Raw genomic sequence first — 18,202 nt, 5'->3', positions numbered from 1 at the left:
CAATATTTTGTGCCAACCTTATTCATACTTCCTTCCAACTGCTGGACTCCTTGTGCTAGATACATTTCAGTTTTCTTCAGGAGAGAGAGATACCAATATGTTTTCCATCCTGTTTTTAAACCCAGAAATCTAGTGCAAACTGAACTTTCTTGACATTACAGATTTCTATCACTTTTAACAGCTTGAGGCTTTTTTATTACAAACATGTACACTTCCCTGCAGGGTTCTGGAAATCTCACAATTACATTCATTAAAAATGTCCATGATTATAGCCAAGTGCATGCTTTGTAAATTTACCTTTACAGGTTTTTTTCAACAGTTATTCTGAACATAATTTTCTATTAAATTTCACGTAATACCTATTTATTCATCCACAATGTCAGTTTTATATGAATTTTTACAAAGCCATCAAAAGACAAAAATATGAGAACACAGTTACTTCAATTTTTCAGTACCAGGCTTAATGTCTATGGTGTGACTCAGTGAGACTCAACAAAATAAGCATGTATGTCCAAGAAAACAAGTATAAAAAGGTCATGTTTCAGCAGCAGTCTAAAATTAGAGGCACTACAAGCCTTCTACATTAGCACCAAGAGGATTGCTGGGTGCATAATTTTGGGGCCCTAATCATACCTAGGAGTCCCTTTTTTGACAAGCTGAGCACATCTCTCATGATGAAGTCCTGCTGTGATCCAGAAACTCTAACAACATTGGTTTTTCTCATGATGTAATAAATATGCTCAGATCATGCTTGGTGATAGCTGACTTCATTGAGTTCAGCCCATAGTGACCACATTTTCTTTCTCAGAAGGAAAAAGCAGGAAAGATCAGAATTTGTGGGATCATCCTCATCTTTCTATCTGATTGTTAGTCTCAGTCTAGAACAGAGATTTGCATACTGCTTGTCCCAGTTCCCATGAAATTTCACTTACTATCACCTTGTAGAAAAGAGAGAAAATGGAAATGAGAATGAAGCTCTGCTTTTCCTGTTGCAACCTGACTACTTGTAGCCAAGCAGACAAGATTCACCAGGAGAGGAGAGGAGAAGAGAGGAGAGGATAGGGGAGGGGAGGGGAGGAGAGGGGAGGAGAGGGGAGGGGAGAGGAGAGGAGGGGAAAGGACAGAAAAAGAATAAACAAGTCTGGACATAGGCACTGGAATCCAGACTTTAATCTTAGCACTTGAGAACAATTATCACTTCAGAGAAAGTTTATTTTGGTCATGACTTAAAATCAATCACAGATTAAACAACCAAATAATCTACAGATTATGTTAACTCACACTTGCCAAGGGCAGAGCCTCTTGTACTTCTGAAGTGGCTGTTTTTGGTTGCTGCTCAAACAGCATCCTGGACTAGTTTGATTTAATGTAGCAAAACATGATTCATTTTCTTTTTTTTTTTTTCAGTTGCTGCAAAAGCAAGAGGGACTCCAGCATAAAGAGTGAACTGATTCACTAGCAAGCTTGGTTTTCAGAACTGAGTGTACTTCAGCCATAGGTAACAAACACACACCCCATGATTCATTTTCATACTGACTGTTGAACCATAGCTGAGCCTGATTCTCCTAACTTCTGTGTGACACTATTTCTAAAGTAAATGTAGGGCTGGAGAATACTTTCATGTATAAGAATCACAGGAATGAGCCCCAAAGCTTTCACAGAGTGAAATGTGTAATGTTAAGGAAAAAATGCTTATTTTACAGCTTCTGATCAGACCAATCTGAGAATCAGACCAATCCAATAAAGTAATTTCCTGATAAAATGCTCTCAATTGGCTTGACTGTAAGATATAGGGGCCTAAAAACTGTGACCTAGGAAAATGCAAGGAAAAAAATGCAAAACTGTACGAATGAACTTCATAGTGCATGTCAAGGTTAAAGCATACCATATGTTCCTGAAAATATGCAGACACAACAGGGAGTTGTAGGGAAGTACAAATAAAATCCAGTATAATAGGTAGATAATATTTTGCACCAAATTTACACTATTGTTTGTTAAATGATAGTCCTTTAAAAGAGATTTTACTTTCTATCATGTTTCATTCTGTTATACAGAAAGAGTAATGATGTATTAATCATTGCAGTAGGGCATAAGATTTCATTGCATTTATCTCAGAGTTGTAATTTTTAATGTATTTTTTCACCAGATACCTATGAGAAAAATCCTACTGTGGTTCTGTATCTGTTTCAGTTTATGTGACAAAGGGGTTCTATGCCTACAAAATAGTAACTCACATATGAAAATCCATAGGAAGTTCAACTTTTATATTAGAAAGAAAATAACCAAGTAAATTAATGTTGGTTTTTTTGTTGCTGTTGTTATCATTATTACTTAGACCTTTTAGTCTTGTGAAGTCAATTGCTATGGTAATTTCATTTAAAAATCCTTTTTACTATTGTTGCTTAGAAATGTTTATTGTTTCCTCTTTCTTAAAAATAAGATTATGCAAGTGAAAGATATGAACATTTAACTGTTTGTAGATTGATCTATTTCCCATTGACTGCTTTTCTATTTTCACTGAAATTCAACAAATAAACAAAAGAGAAATAGAAAAGAGGTGTGAAGCCCAAAAATAGCTGCTTGAGTCATCAACAGATTGTCTGAAATTATTCAAACAGGTGTTTGTGAGAGAATGAGCTATTTTCCCCTAGGGCTGTGGGGGTGAATTCTAGAAGAGAAAAAACTACTCTAAACAACTCCTGAAGAGCAAGGAGGAAAACCCCCACAATTTTGGGAAGAGTAGGACAGCAGAGGATTACCTCAGGAAAGTGTAAGCTAACAGCATCTAAGAGCAACCTATCAGTGCCTATAGAGAGGTCATTGACAAGATGAAGCCAGGTTCTTCACAGTGATGCCTAGTGAGATGACAAAAAACAAGGTGCATCAACTGAAACAAAAGGAGGTCCAGATCAAATATATAGAAACACATTGTGACCATGAGGACAGTCAAGCAGTGGACCAAGTTTCCCAAGGAAGCTGTGCAGTTTCTACACCTAGAGGTTTTCAAGACTTGACTATATAAAGCCGTGAACCACCCATTTTGACTGAACAGCTGACCCTGCCTTGAGAATGAGGTTGGACAGATCTTCCAATGTGAGCAATTCCACGATTCTAAAATAGTTCACAAAGCACTTTAAAAGGTTCTGGGGATTGGAAGCAGAGAAAACATGCTCCTAATATCTAACCATTTTTTTCCCTGTAACCCACTTACAATGAAAATGTCCATTTTGTTTAGATATAGCAAAATGAATGATAATGTTGATACACTTTGAGACATGGTCTGGCAGGCACTTTTGAGAAGAATGTTACCTTCTCTGAGGCAGGCAACAGTAACATGAATGACCACGTTTACTGATCTTGGGTAAGAAAGATCTGCTCCCAGAGGTTCTTTTGAGAATCTAAAAGTAGGTAGTTAATTCAGCTGACGTTAACAGGTTTTGTCAGAATTTAGCATGGTAAAACAGCGTTGCTTACACAGACCTACTCCTGAAATAGTTATTCAGTTAAGTGTGTTCTTCTCCTTTTGATTGCTTCTGAATTTCCGAACACAGAGCAGACAGATGTGTGTGGTGCAGTGCGCTCTCACTGCTGACCTATTTATTGGTATGTTTCTGGGATGAATGACCCATATCAGACACTCTCTGGGTCAGCTGCTCAAAAAGCTGTTACACAAAGAAAAATATGACAATCAGCAGAGTAGGTGTTAATTTGGAAGTTGGATACTGGCAAAAATGGAAGGATATATTTTCCTGGGCTTCAGCTGCTTAAATGGAGGCTATTCCCTTGAACTTCTCCAGAAAGACTTGAAATATGGAGTGCTATTGCCTGATATACTGAATTCCCTACTCCCTCATTGATTTTCTAACACAACCTTAATGCTGTGTTAGCATCATTTCTCTGTTCATTCCATCTGCTCTTAGGTCTCCCCCGCTGTTTCCTAGGAAATGTATTGCCATGATGCCTGCATCTGTAAGGCAGTGGCAGATATGGGGCAAGAGCCACATGGTTAGAGGCAGCATTAGTATCACCTGAACATTTGCAGATTTCTCAGGGGATCCCACCACCCACTGCCTCTCAAAACCTGAGGGAGCTCTAGTTACGCAGTCAGCTACTTCAGAGTGCTATGGGAATGGGACGCTGTGGCTTCTAAGCTTCTTTCAACTTCTATTTGCTTCTTTCAGCCTCACACCTCTATTAAAAAAATACTAAAAGTGACTTATTTTTGTCCGGTCAGTCTCTTTAGTGAACATTCTAATCTTATTATCTACAAATTTTTATGGGGTTGTTGCTTGTTTACAATGCCTTTATCAAGGTTATGTTATGTGCTTTAGGTGGTCAGGACATGCCTTTTTCATATCCTTTCAGGCATGGCCTAAGAGATGAATTTCAAAATATAAGAGCAAGAATAATAAACTGAATATTGCAATTAAACAGGGATGACACAGAATATCAGGATTACTAAATCTTGCCTTAACATCTTCCCTGTTCTTTCCTTGATAGGCACAAGAAACCTGACTATGGCTAACAAAATGTACTGAGTCTGATGGCATTTTTAAAAATATGACTGTTTCTCCCAAGTGACCTCAACTTCAGCAATAAGTAAGTACAGTCAGAAACAGATTATATAGAAAAATAATTAACTTTTTCCCATATGTGTAATGAATTCTATGGTTTCGTTTAAATTGTATTCATCTTTGTTTTCTTCATAGAAAAAAATAAATATACTGGAACTGTTTATATCAAACAGCTAATGTGTTTAAGGCAAAACTGAAAGAAACCAGGGTATTTTCTGGATGTATGCAAAATGAGAGAGAATTTATGAAAAAATCCACACAATATTAATCAATAACTTATGGGAGTAGAGAATCTATTCATTAAATGGGATCAGAAGCATAGTAAAAGTTTATAGCTTAAGCATTAAAGGTCCACATATAGAAGAAATACAACAATTCTTGATGGCAATATGAACATTAGGAAACATAAAATAGCAAGAGTTATGATACAGTGAATGCTACAAATCACTGACAGATATTTCCTCAAAAAAACCTCAGTCTCTTCCAAGTAAATATGTAATGCTTTTATAGATGTCAGGAACATCTCACAGCATTTGTGAAATAACAGATATTTGAGCAGTTATGTTATAAATGAGAAGTTTTACCCTTCCTTAATTAAGGAGACTTAATTTTAGCATTAAAACTAAATTCAGTTGTAGTAGCAATTGCATATCCTCAAATTTAAAAGCAATTATGCGGCTAACATTTAACACTGGAAAGAAAAAAAGACACAGAAAGAAATACTAAAGTAAGTTAATATGCTTCTCATGCACAGTATAACACCAATTATATTTAAACAAGATACATAATTATTTTCATAATATTTTTGTAATTTCAGCCTTCAGTGACCTGTATTTCAAAACAGGATCTGAAAAAAAATGAAATCTCTTACACAATCTGAAGCATTAAGAAAGCTTTGAATAAAGTTCTGTGTTTTGAAAGGTTTGGGGAAACATAATAAAAAAATCAGAACATTTCTCAGCTGTGTCCTTCAATAAAATGCACAACATGTTTGGCTAATAAGGAATAAAGGACCAAAGATTTTCTGTTGACAAAAGGCTTTTTTGCTATCCCAATCCAAATCTTCCAAGAATAATTCTACTTCCCTCCATGACTGCCATCATGAACTACTCCAAAACAAGCTAAAACGCCCCATGACCTAGATATCTGGTCTACTGTTGGTATCCTCAAGTTATTGAAACTGGAGAAAAAAAGCAACTTTTAAAAAGGGAATACTAGAAATGGAAAAATTATGGTAGTTTGAAAGTGTTAATTCCTTCTACATATCCTTGGTAAATGTTTTGTCCATTTTTGTCCATGGGAGGTGTTTTTTCTTACTAAAAAAAGCCAGAACTTAGTTGAACCAAAGGGAATGCCATATTCAAACTCACTTAGCCTTCACTAAAAGAAGCTTTTGTAGAAACACGAATGATATATTGAGCTTTCAATATAAAATAGAAGTAGTTGGTGAAGTATTTAATACAGACAAAGAAAACCGCAAACTGCAAACAAACCGAAAATATACTGTTCGTTATAAATATATCTTTGATATTCTCAAAGGGAATATACCCAAATAGAGAGCTAGGGACAATTTAAACCCGGAGCCAAACTAAAGCACAGAAAAAAAAGGATATGCTTCAGTATTGTGAATATTTACAGCATCGTGTGGACATTAACTAAGTGCCCCAATAGTCTGAGAATAGTATGAACATAAGAATGCGAATGGAACAGAGTAAACAAACTCAAACTTGGCATATCATATATATCAAATATTCCCTAATACATTTTAAAAAAAAGAGCTCATCTTCTTGCCATAAAAAATTACTTTAGCCTTTATTCAGCAAACAATTTTTGATAACTTGAATATTACATTGTCTTAATAAAATATTTCCAAAATTTCTTCCAAAAATTTTCAAACAAACACTAAAAATCCACATGGTTTGACTTCTAGTAAATAAAAAAGTCTCAGAAAAAAACCTAAAATGTTTTTAATCTTAAACCACACGTCATGACCTGATTTTCTTTCTAAAGTTTCCATGTACAGATTTAATTTTCCAACTCAGCAAAATGAAAACATAATTTTTCTTACAGATGTCAGTATTGCAATCTAGAACTATAGACTAAAAATCAAACACTGGTTTCTTCGGGTGACATATGATCTTGAAAATAAAAAATTCAGAACTTGAATTCAAACACGTCTGATGCCTAAACATATCCCTACTTACAAACACAATGAAGTCATACCCAGAACTGATTGCTTTAATTTGAGTAAGTTTTCTCCAAACAGTGGCTTTAGCTGGTTATTGTAGCCTCTTGGAGCTACAATATATTCACATATCAGTGGACACTGATGAAAATATTTTTGGTCTGTTACAAGGAATGTCTTCCTTGATATAAAAAATGTATTCTGGCCTTGATCCATTATAGGTGCTCCCTGGCTAGAAGGCCCTGGGTGGTAGATGTATCAAAAGCAAGATGTGGACTCAAAAAGAAGACAAGTGTAGCAAAAAGTGGTATTTTACAGTAATTTTTCAGGCTATATATTAAAAATCTAAACTTTATGACGTGTTTGGTTTTTTTCCTGTCAATTATTTACTTTGAACACCTGCATTTTTAGGATCTGCTGGCCTCAGAAATGTGTCAATGCAATATCTCTGCGCTTTCAGGAGTTCAGAAGTGAGCAGAAGTGAGAGAGCTCAAAGAAATTAAGATTAATGGAAGGAACTGGATTAAGGGCATATTTTGGTTCAAAGTTCCTTGAGTCAAGCATCAGAGAAAGGCTGACAGCATATCTAGGGAGTGTGTTACCCAATACAGTTGTTCTGCTACCCTCAAACTCTGATTCTACAGTGGCAATATACACAGGAACCTTCAGCTACTGAACCATATCTTTTCTTGAAATACATAATAAAATAGTATATATGACTGTGCGTGTCAGTGCTGAAATTCTAGGGAGGGTTAATCTTCAGCATCCTGGTATGCTGAAGTTGCTAGCACATTTCTGACTATTTTTTCCTCTGAATAAAATCTGTGAGAGTTACATGGGTTTCTTCTACAAATCCATATTTTGTTCATTTGCACCGCTACTGTAAGGTGATAGATAAGGCCACACAAAAGAAAGAAAAAGGCTCCTGATGGTTTCCTGTAAAAACTCCTGCACCTGGGGAGACATTCCCAGAAACTGATAAAAGGATTAAGATGAAGAAAGGAGGGATAGGGACATAACATGGCCTTTTTTCTGAACATCCTCACTGCCAGAACTCAGGAAGTGAATCCTTGGGCCTATTTCATCTATTACCCCAAAATTAGTTTATTGACTATAGACACTCAAACTGCCTACAGAATAAGGTATAAAAAGAGATTGGACATAAGCAAAAATTGGGGAGAAGTTCCAGCAACTCTGTGGAGGTAACGGACACGCTGCCTTTTCTCCCTGCACCTTCTTGGGACGCTGTGGGGTGAGTGATTGCTTTATACACATATATTAATTTTGCTTTTGCTCCATACCATTTTAAAATTTTTACTTATTCTTTGTTAGTTCTTTTGCTTTTGGGAGGGTGCTTAAGTTTTTGCTTTACTTATTCTTTGTAAGTTGCCTTACTTATTTGTAAGTTGCTTTTGCTTTAGCGTGTGTGCCTATGCTTTGCATTATTATTGTTATTATTACTACATAGTTTAAGTGTGGGGGTTTTTTTGCAGTTAGACCCTATTCCAGACACAGCAAATCCCATAAATTGTCACAAATTTGCATTAATAAACATGTTATTTCATGAACTGTTACAGTGAGTCCATTTTTAGGTGCTGACAGTTTCGTCGATGGTGAAATAACTCAGGAGAAACCTGCTGAGGGGTTTTTCTACCGCTCTTCGGTGCAGTCCTTATATAAAAAGGTACCAAATGTCCTGTCCATCTCAGCAAATCTTATAAGGGAAGGGTCTCATTATGTGAGACACTAACAGAATTTTTTGGACATTAAAAGGCTTTGATCTCCTGAAAGGACACTGATAGACAAAATATAAATTAATACAGGTTGGACAGAAAATTCTTCTTTCCTGTCCCTTTTCACGTGACACTCTACATACTTTCAAAACTTTAAAAGCATATTGATATCTTAATTCCAATAATTTTTTCAAATTATATATTGGAAATAAATATGTTTGGTTTGGGTATGTTTTACAAAGTACAGCTATGTAACTCGCACTGAATTTATGAGACTTTTGGCAGCTAAACTTCTAAGCACTTATTTGAAAAGAAAAAATTATTAATTACGGGTGTGTTGTAGAAAAACCAGTTATCCTATAGCAGAGGATGAATATGTTTCATTCAATATTGGAAAAAATTAAGATAAGCAGTGCATTAAGTAGTTTAACACAGTGGGAGAAAAACAACTTTACAAATACTTGCTTACTCCAAAACTTAACAGCATTCTATCACATATTGTCCAATTAACCAATTACGTATTATTTTCTATTCCAAACAATCCTGTAGTTATAGTTACTTTTAAGCAACCATTTATTGTCGCTTCTGAAAGTTGCCCATCATCACTATGCATTGAGTGATTCCTCAACACACTGGCAATCCTGCTCTACAGAAGAGGGACAAATGACAACTACGTTCAGAGAACAGATTAGCAATAAATCAGCAATATATCAGTAAGGTATGCAGGTTTATTACTTTCTTATAGCTACACCAGTCAGAGATCTAACAGTTCCATGGCTTGTCATGATGTCTGTTTCTGCACATTTTCGAGAAACATGGTCTAACTTCTAAGCAATTCCTACTTGCCTTTCGAGTACCAGTGTATTAATAAAAAGACAAAAACACTGTAGCACAATCCTATTACAACTATTATAATGAACCAGAATTTGTGCTTTTGATGTTGAGTCTTTGAACTTTTTTGCTTTGAAATTTAGTTATAAAACACAAGTCTACCATAGAGAACACAGCTTATCCAGAGGGAACAATACCAAAAGGGATTTTTGGAAGGGAAAAAAAGACTATGAAAGATAGTAAATATTTTCCCTTGTCTGTTAATATTTTACCAAAACCACCGAGTCCTATGAGTATAGGACTAAATGTATGTAATTATTTTAAGCTAAACACAAATAAAACAAAGATATCAATCTTTAAATGCAAATTCAATACAATCCATCATCATACCTTGTTATGTGTCTGAGTTTGTCCAACCAGGATAAGGATATTTGATGAGATAATAGACAGGCAGAAATTGATTAGAATTATTGACCTCTCAGATCTGATGTACCTGTTTAAATAAAAAAAGAGAGGGTACAACTTTTCTAAAAGGAAAACAACTAGTAAGTTATACAAAACTTTGATGCAGTTCTTGCATTAAATATTGAAGATACTATGAAAGAGAAGTGCCTCTCTTTCAAGTGCTCAGAAAGTATCAGAGACCTATCACATTACAACCATTGGTTGTATTTTGATACATGTGATATTTTGATACATATTCTGCAATTTACTCTTAGTAACTTGGTATATTTTAAAAGTAAACAACGATTCTTTTAGAAATTGCTGGCAACACTGTTCTAACACCATACCGATAAGTAACGGGCATGCATTCATATAAGGAATGTTTTATACTCTCTGCTCATCCCTGGGAATATCCACAGCTGGCATAGACCACTCATAATTACTATCTTCAGCAAAAATATGGTGATTTACATAAACAGAAGATTTGGTCCATGATGCATAAATAAGGTGAAGGTTTGTTGATGATACTATGGCAGTGCATTTTGAAACACACTATTGAGATAACAATAACATTGCTCTTGATGTTCCAAGAGATTTACAAAATAATTTTTGGGGAGAACCAATAGTACTGTAATATCTTCATAAGACTGAATGCCAAAAAAATAGCTATGTCTGTACAGAAAGATTAAATTATAGCAGAAAGCATCACAGTCTCTCTTGCAAACTTCTATTAATTTTACACGTATGTTTAGGATGAAAAAGTCTTATACTCTTATCACATATTTCCTTAAAAATGCCTTTTTCCGTATACAGCCTTTTATATGCTCCAGAACAGAATGAGAATGACCACAGTTTCAAATGAAGTACCTTTCTGACCTGATTTTTAGAGCTGTTAACAGTAAATGTTGACTACTAAAATAAATGAAAGTTAAGCAGGCTCAGTTCCCCTGAAGACCATGCCATATCTTTATATATTCTATGACCTATTCTATATGCTGCTCACTGGAGTTCAGTTAATATTGCTGTCTCCTCCTGAGCTGTACACCTATAGTTGATACTCTAGTCATAGAAAAGGCTGCTGAGCCCACAAGAAAGGCTGAGTTTTGGATTGAATTAATTGTAGTCCTTTTTGCTGATATATCAAGTGATACAAGTGATTACATTTTTTTAGTTAAAGACATAATAACCTTGATACCACAATCCACATCTTTTCTTAAAATATAGCAACATTCTTAAGGCTAGTTCTATGTGTTGGTAAACAAATACAGAAAGTCTAGTGCCTTTGTTCACACAGACAGCATGCTGCAACTTTCTAACTTGTTAACTATCAGTTCCCAACACTGATTATCCATGGACTACAAAGGACCTTAGTATCTGAGTAAATACAGTGCAAGTGGGAGCTTTCAGCACTGAATTAAATTATGAAGGTTTTGGTTTTTCTGCCAGCCCACTATTGAGAGAAGGGAAGGGAAGGGAAGGGAAAAGGGAAGGAAAAGAAAAAGGGAAGGGAAAGGGAAAGGAAAAGGGAAGGGACAGATGAATATTTGATTGATACTGAATTTATTTTTCAGTTTGAATTTTCGGTTGGGGGGATCAAATCAATGAACCATAAAAGAATGCTCATACAGGCCTTTTATGGATCAGAATACATCTAACTCATATCACTTCTAAAGAGGTCCTGCCATTCAAAGGGAAGGTGGGTGTTCCAAAATATAAATGCAGACATAGGGTCAAAACATTAGATTTCTCCCTACCCCTAGATTTATAAAAACAAGTATATGTACATATAAGTCTCAGTGTCTATCTTCTCCCTATGGTTGTTTACTATGTGCTCTGAAGAAACACATTGCAGACATATTTTAATGATTCAAATGACATGCCACTCAGCTGTCATAATACTTTAGAAATATCTCCCTGATAGAACACTGAGATCTATGTGAGCTATCCCGTCTTAACTTGGATGCAGAACCCACATTAAATCCATAACACATAACATTTTATCTCTGCTTAGAAGTTAATGGAATCATAGAATCATAGAAAGGCTTGGGTTGGAAGGGAACTTAAAATCATCTAGTTACAACCTGTTGTCATGGGCAGGGACATATTCCATCAAACCAAGTTGCTCAAAGCTCCATCCAACCTGGCCTTGAACACTTCAAGGAATGGGGCATCCACAACTTCTCTGGGCAACCTGTTTCAATGCCTCACTACCCTCAAAGTAAAAGATTTCTTCCTTATGTCTAATTTAAATAATGGAGAAGATCAGTTCCACTGAGCATGACAGTATTTCTATCCAAGTGCTAAATATATCAGGGAGGGCAAAAATAACACTGTAGTTCTTCAGATGGGAATTATATCCTGAAATATTCTCATTCGTAGTTTTGACAGATAAGAGCTGATATTTTTTATACTCTTTCCATAACTTATGTAACTAGATATTCTTATTTAATATATATATGTCTAATCCTATGAGTCTTTGTGGTACACAAGAAAGTGTAAGAGAAAAGGGTGTAAAATTATCAAGCAGAATTCTATTGGTTGATTTTACATTACTTTAAAAATTATTATTTTATCCCCATGTTCCCTAATACTTGCATAAGAACCTTTTTATTATTATTATTATTGAAAGAAAGTTAAATGAGAATCCATGTTCACTTTTTTAAAATATTTATTACTTTGCATGACTTTTCAACTTAATTTTGTGTTTCTTCTGCACTAAGACATCATGCTATTTCTCCTGACTTCTCAAATTAATTTACTCCATAAATATTTATTGCACTTTTAAATCAATATAATATTTTAATATTGTAAAAGCAGGATTGAAAGAAAGTCTATTACTGGAATGTACCACCTCACTATTTAAGATTATTTAATTTTGTGGTCATTATTCAAACTTATAACTGATCTGATTAAATTCAAAATCAGTTCACTAAACCTCCATAAATCTTCAATACCTGATGTGCCACTTTGATGTTTATTTTATCACTTATAAGTTTTGTTTAAAAATGTAAATGGAGAAAAAGCAGTTAAAGGTACAGGCCCGAAGCCTCACATGAAATATATCATGTAAAAGAATCCTGTTGTTATTTATCTATGAATACTCCACCAAAAGAGCAATACCATTCACACTGAAGAGGGGAAAGAGAAGAACGGGCTATACATCACCAGTAGGCCAAGACAGTAAAACTGATCAATCACATCAATAAATTCAGGCATCGAAACATGCATTACATTTTGCTTTTATTTTTTTTAATGTTCTAAACAATAAATGTTGCATCTAATGCTCTCTCTAAATTTCAATTCAACTAAATATAACTATGTATTTCCATTTAGCTTTCTTAATCCATCACATACCTCCATAATGCTGCATAGACAACTGCTAGGGTGATCAAAGCCAAGCATGAAAGACCACTGCCTACTATTAAGGTCACTGATGGTGTACCAGATGATTCCATGATCTGTAGGTTACAACAGACAACCATGAAGAAAAAACATCTTCCAGCAATTAAAACAACAAGTTAAAAGAAAAAAAACAACAGAAACAAAATTATAAAAGCAGCCACATTGTCGCAGACAGTTTCAGTAATACTACTTATGAAGCAGAAATCAACTTAGTTCCAAAACTGATCCATACATAACTCTGAGATCTGCTTAATACATTCCTCAGAGGCCTTTGAGCTTTAAAATGCCTTGTAATACCTGCATGATACTTTAAAAAACGAAATAGTAATATTACAATGTAACAGGAGACTATGGCAGTAGTACAAGTTTAAATGACTCCCCAGTAGACATTAATTAAAAGATACATTTCTCTTGAGAAGTAGCAATATTTAGGATTGTGCATTAAACAAACAGCTTGGTTTCACTGTAATATATTAAAGATCATCCAGTAATTTGTCCCAGAATTTGATTCATGCTTGTTGCAGAATTACCAAACTTTCTGACTTTTAATAACTTTGACTTCAATCCACTATTCTCACATGCTTAATTTCCTTGGGCTCCTGATTGCCTAGAAGAAATGGCATGATATCTGTGGCAACAGTATCATAAGTCTTCCATTAAAAAAAACCTCAAAATCAGAATTATTTCATTTGTACTCTGTGTACTAATACAAAATGAAAAAAAAATGAATGACCTTGAAAACAAAATAGCTTTCCCTTCTAAAAAAGAAACTATTATCCTCAGATATCAGATCAGGTTTTTCCTCTGTAGGTTTATGTGCTCATGTCCTGAAATAGACATGGGTTTTGCTAATACATATGGAAAAAATTTAGATCTAAAAGTTTGAAAGGATATCGTGCCTGGTTTACCAAAATGCTTTTTAAAGCTTTGGGGATGTACTGTAAATTACATTTATCAAGATATCTTTTGTCACCCAAATAGGAGATAAGACAGATGTACTTTTAGGCCAGATCTCAGGCAGTAAGTAGTATTTTATTTCAACCACTTTGTTCCAAACTGATTTACTTTGCTATTAAAAAGATTCTGATTATACGCTTCCAAACCCAGGAAAATGAAATTATGCCTAGGCAGGATAACTTCACAAATATTTTCTTTTTAGCTATTTTTACTTTCAGTAATACTGGGAGTGTCTGCTTATACACTTAATGTCCCCTCTTTCTCATGAAAACTTGATTATTTTTCTTACATCATATAAACAGACTACATAGAAAATCTATGCTGAAAATGTCCAATGCAGATCTGCAATCTGTTTAACTACAGTATCTAAGGTTTTCCTACCAAGAGCAATAATAAAGCCTTGTACATTCCCTTAATCGTTCAATACAAAAGTTTTCTACACATTTGCACCACAATTATAAGGCTTTCTCTGAAATATTTATGGAGTTCGAGAGCATGCAAATTTCATGAGGAATTAGTTATATCACAGAATCTGGAATTCATTTATCTGAGACAGTGTAGACACCAGGAGACTAACATTTGCCTACCTGCAATATTAAACAATTCCTCAATGCAACGTCTGCAATATACCTGAGAGGAAAGATGGACCAGCTCCCCCTCCCCCCNCCCCCCCCCCCCCCCCCCCCCCCCCCCCCCGCATTGCCTTTTGCATTAAAACTGGGTTTTCTTCCCCCCTTTGTTACTTACTATTTCTCTAGGTTGCTGAGCCAAAATGGCGAAGGTAGAGAGACGATCACATAAGCATTTCGTATGGGATGCATCGGTAAGCACAGTTTTACATCCCTGGGTGGACCAGGTTCCCAAAGAGTCGTTCCTGCAAAGGAGAGAGAGAGGAGGGGGTGGGGGGAAACGGGGGTAATTACGCCTGACGGCCGATTCGGTGAGGAGACAATGCAGTTCAGGCGCGGGGAGCGAGCGGCGGAGTTCCGGACAGCGGCGCGGTACTTGTTGTGGGGCAGCGCCGGGCCGGGCGGGGCGCGGAGCTGTCCGGCCCCGCGGTGCTGAGCGCCGGGCGCGCTGCGCTGCGCCGAGCCCCGCCAGCCGCGCCAGCAGCCGCCCCCTGCGCTGCCAGCCACCTCCGAGCCTCACCAGAGCACTGCGAAAAACTCATGGGGGAAGAGGGGGAGGCTTTTCCTCTCTCTCTCCTTTTTTTTTTTTTTTTCCCCTTTTCCTACCGGCTCTGTTCCTGGCCCTTTTGTAAGAAATGTGATGTTCGGTAGTTGCAGTGTCTTTTTTAGTCCCTTCCCCCCCCCTCCTTCCCCGGTGTGTGTGGCTAGGTTAAAACCATGTGGTTCTCAAACGTCTGTCTGGGTTATGTCAGTTGGACCGCGAGATGCTGGATCTTCTGTTCTGACTGCTATTTTTGCTGAGGATTTGGGGTTTTTTTTGGTTGTTGTTTTTAGCGACCAGCCTTAGAAATTTCACCCTGGAAACGGCAGCATCAGATGCCTCCAACTCTTGCCTTAGCTCCAGCAGAGGGGTGGATTTCAGTACAGCAGCACACATCACCAAAGAGACACACGAGTTCGCCCTCCAGACATCACTCAGTCAACTCGCCTTTCCCCAGCTCCCTCCCCCTTCTCGATTCTTTTTCTTGGGGTGGCAGCACCACTCTAACCCCAAGCCAAAGCAATCATTTTTTGGCACCTTTCACCAACCACCCTTAAACAAAACAAGATGATTAACACAGCCCCCGAATTCAATTAGACATTCAATATGCTAATACAAGGTCTGAAACCCACCCCAGCAGAACAATAAAAATGGTATCAACCCACGTTTTCTTTGTGCGAGCAAGAAGAAGGAGAGGAAGAGAGAAAAAATCATCTCCCCTTTTTCCTGAACTGCCGGGGGGGGGGGGAGAATAATTTCTAGGGGAAAAGGGGGTTGGTTTACACTAAAGCAAACATATTATCTTTACATGTGTTATGTTTAGAAAACAACTAGGTTTCTTTCTTCTTTTTTCCTCCTCCTTCCATGTCCAAGGAGCGACTGCAGTGACTCTGCTGCCAGCAGCAGCCTGTGTGCTGTCAATTCCTGTCCATTTCACCTCGGGTCACTAAATGGCTTGAAAAAAAGGAAAAATGAAGGGGGAAAGAAACAAGGTGGGGGAATAATAACTTCCAGTCCCTGTGACCACCCTTGTTTCACCTCTTCTGCCTTGACAACACACCTATGTAAGTGATTCTATATGCCAGGGCCCTCATGCAAAAGCAATTTGTTATCCCAAGCCTGTTCTCAGAGTGCAGTTCACCCCAGGCCACCTCAGCATTTTGTGCCACTAGTTTTTGAACACACCAGATGTAACCCCTACACACTATTGTCTTAGAAACAGAATCCTGTAATAAATGAAACAAACAGCAACTGAGGGAAACAATTGAGAGAAAATCACCAATTCTTCAAGCCACTAAAGCGGTTTATTAGCTTTCCTTCACAAATTGTGTCTTTCAGAGGGCTATAGGCTAAATCAACATCCACTTTGAAAAATATAGTTACATATTCTAATTCGGAAGCATTATCTTCTGGATAACTTAAACAATTCAGTTTATTAGCGTTCCTGTCTCTTCTCTTATTGTGACACACAGTTAAGGCCAAATGAAATGCATTTATCTGTGCTGATTAAATATTACGGATTGATAGCTTAAGAGAAATTGACGTATTTTAAAACAAAAGAATGGTATTAGTCATCCTGAGAATAAGATTTAATAAATTGAATTCAGCCTGTGCTGAAAAGCACTGGATGCAGAATATGTCCAGTTAGAACTAAATCCTTACAGATGGTGTCCAATGTATAAGAATTAGACAAGTTCTAATTATAAAAGGTAGACAATCACAGACACCAGTTTAGTCTAAAACAGAACATCTGTTACAATTATAACTATATTTAAATTTGTATAAACCATGGGCAATCCAGCAGGTTTAGGAGGGCTCATTCTGTTCTTCAAGTCACTTGCACAAATACAAAATTCTTATCATACAGTAGCTGAGCCATAAATATACTACGTATTTTGCAAAATTTTTTCAGTACTACTGAAAATTTTAGTACTGAAATAAAGAAAGAATTTTAAGTGGATTCAACAATAAGGCAATGATTGACATGGCAGGAGCAGAGTCAGTCTAATATGGACACTTTTTAGATTTTATTGTTCATTTTTTTCAGCGATACACTTCAATTTCTCACTTAACAGCACTGTGTTTGAATATGCAGCAGATGAAAATTCAGTGATTAAATATGTTCTTTCTCTCTTTTCTAACTGATGCAGTTTAAAAAAACCCCACAAAACCTCATTAAAAATATATATTTGTAGCCTGTTGAAATTATGACTGACAGAAGCTCCACAGAATGTCATCCTAAGTCCATGAAGGAGATGGAGTAATGAGCAGAACCAGAAGAAAAGGGTAACTGCAATTTGTTGCATGACACTTATGCCAGCAGAACAGTAAATGCATGATTACCAATTTGCTCAGAGATGCTGATAATTTTGACTTGTTGACATAAATTAAGTATTTGGTTTTAGGTATAAAGTAAATAAGGAATGGAAATACTGAGTTAAAACTGTTATACTTAGTACATCTCAATGCTACACTTTTTATGAAGTCCTCCATTTATGATCGGTCCCTCGTGTAATGCAACTCTTCTGGGCCAGCCAGAATCTATCTCATATTTAGAAGTTTTATTCCTTTTTGGTGTGATTTTCTTTGACTATGTGTCTAACATTTAGGGTGATCATATGAATATGCAAAAGGGCACCTATTATTCCTGTGGATCTTTCTTGTTATGCAGAAAGCTATAAAGGAGTGACAGGTACTATTAACACAAGTTCTATTTATATCAAGGGAAATAATTGAATTAAAATATGTATCAAATATAGATGTAGGTTCATGCCCATTATTGGCAATTTTTGTACTTTTCTACTGAGCTATGGATGATTTAATCAACCTGGCAAAATTCCCATGAGAGAAGCAAAGGAATTCCCAAGAAGCATAGATTTACCATTGCAGATCTTGTGTCATCCTGC

General features: G+C 36.3%; 1 protein-coding gene across 10 annotated transcripts in view; it reads right to left on the bottom strand.

Annotated features, from left to right (window-relative positions):
- Positions 1-18,202, bottom strand: part of ADGRB3 (adhesion G protein-coupled receptor B3) — a 463,874-nt gene that overhangs the window by 90,000 nt on the left and 355,672 nt on the right. For all 10 annotated transcript variants that reach the window (XM_017825573.1, XM_017825611.1, XM_017825640.1 and 7 more), the window contains 3 exons: positions 14,874-15,000; positions 13,122-13,225; positions 9,714-9,816 (listed from right to left, as the gene is read on the bottom strand). In XM_017825573.1, coding sequence (XP_017681062.1) covers positions 9,714-9,816; positions 13,122-13,225; positions 14,874-15,000 — 334 coding nt within the window. The remainder of the gene's footprint in view (positions 1-9,713; positions 9,817-13,121; positions 13,226-14,873; positions 15,001-18,202) is intronic.

The sequence above is a fragment of the Lepidothrix coronata genome, unplaced genomic scaffold (genome assembly GCF_001604755.1).
Source record: "Lepidothrix coronata isolate B3197 unplaced genomic scaffold, Lepidothrix_coronata-1.0 Scaffold4, whole genome shotgun sequence".
Lineage (NCBI taxonomy): Eukaryota > Metazoa > Chordata > Aves > Passeriformes > Pipridae > Lepidothrix > Lepidothrix coronata.
Note: the sequence above shows the minus strand (reverse complement) of the source record. Positions and strands in the feature narration are given on the sequence as shown.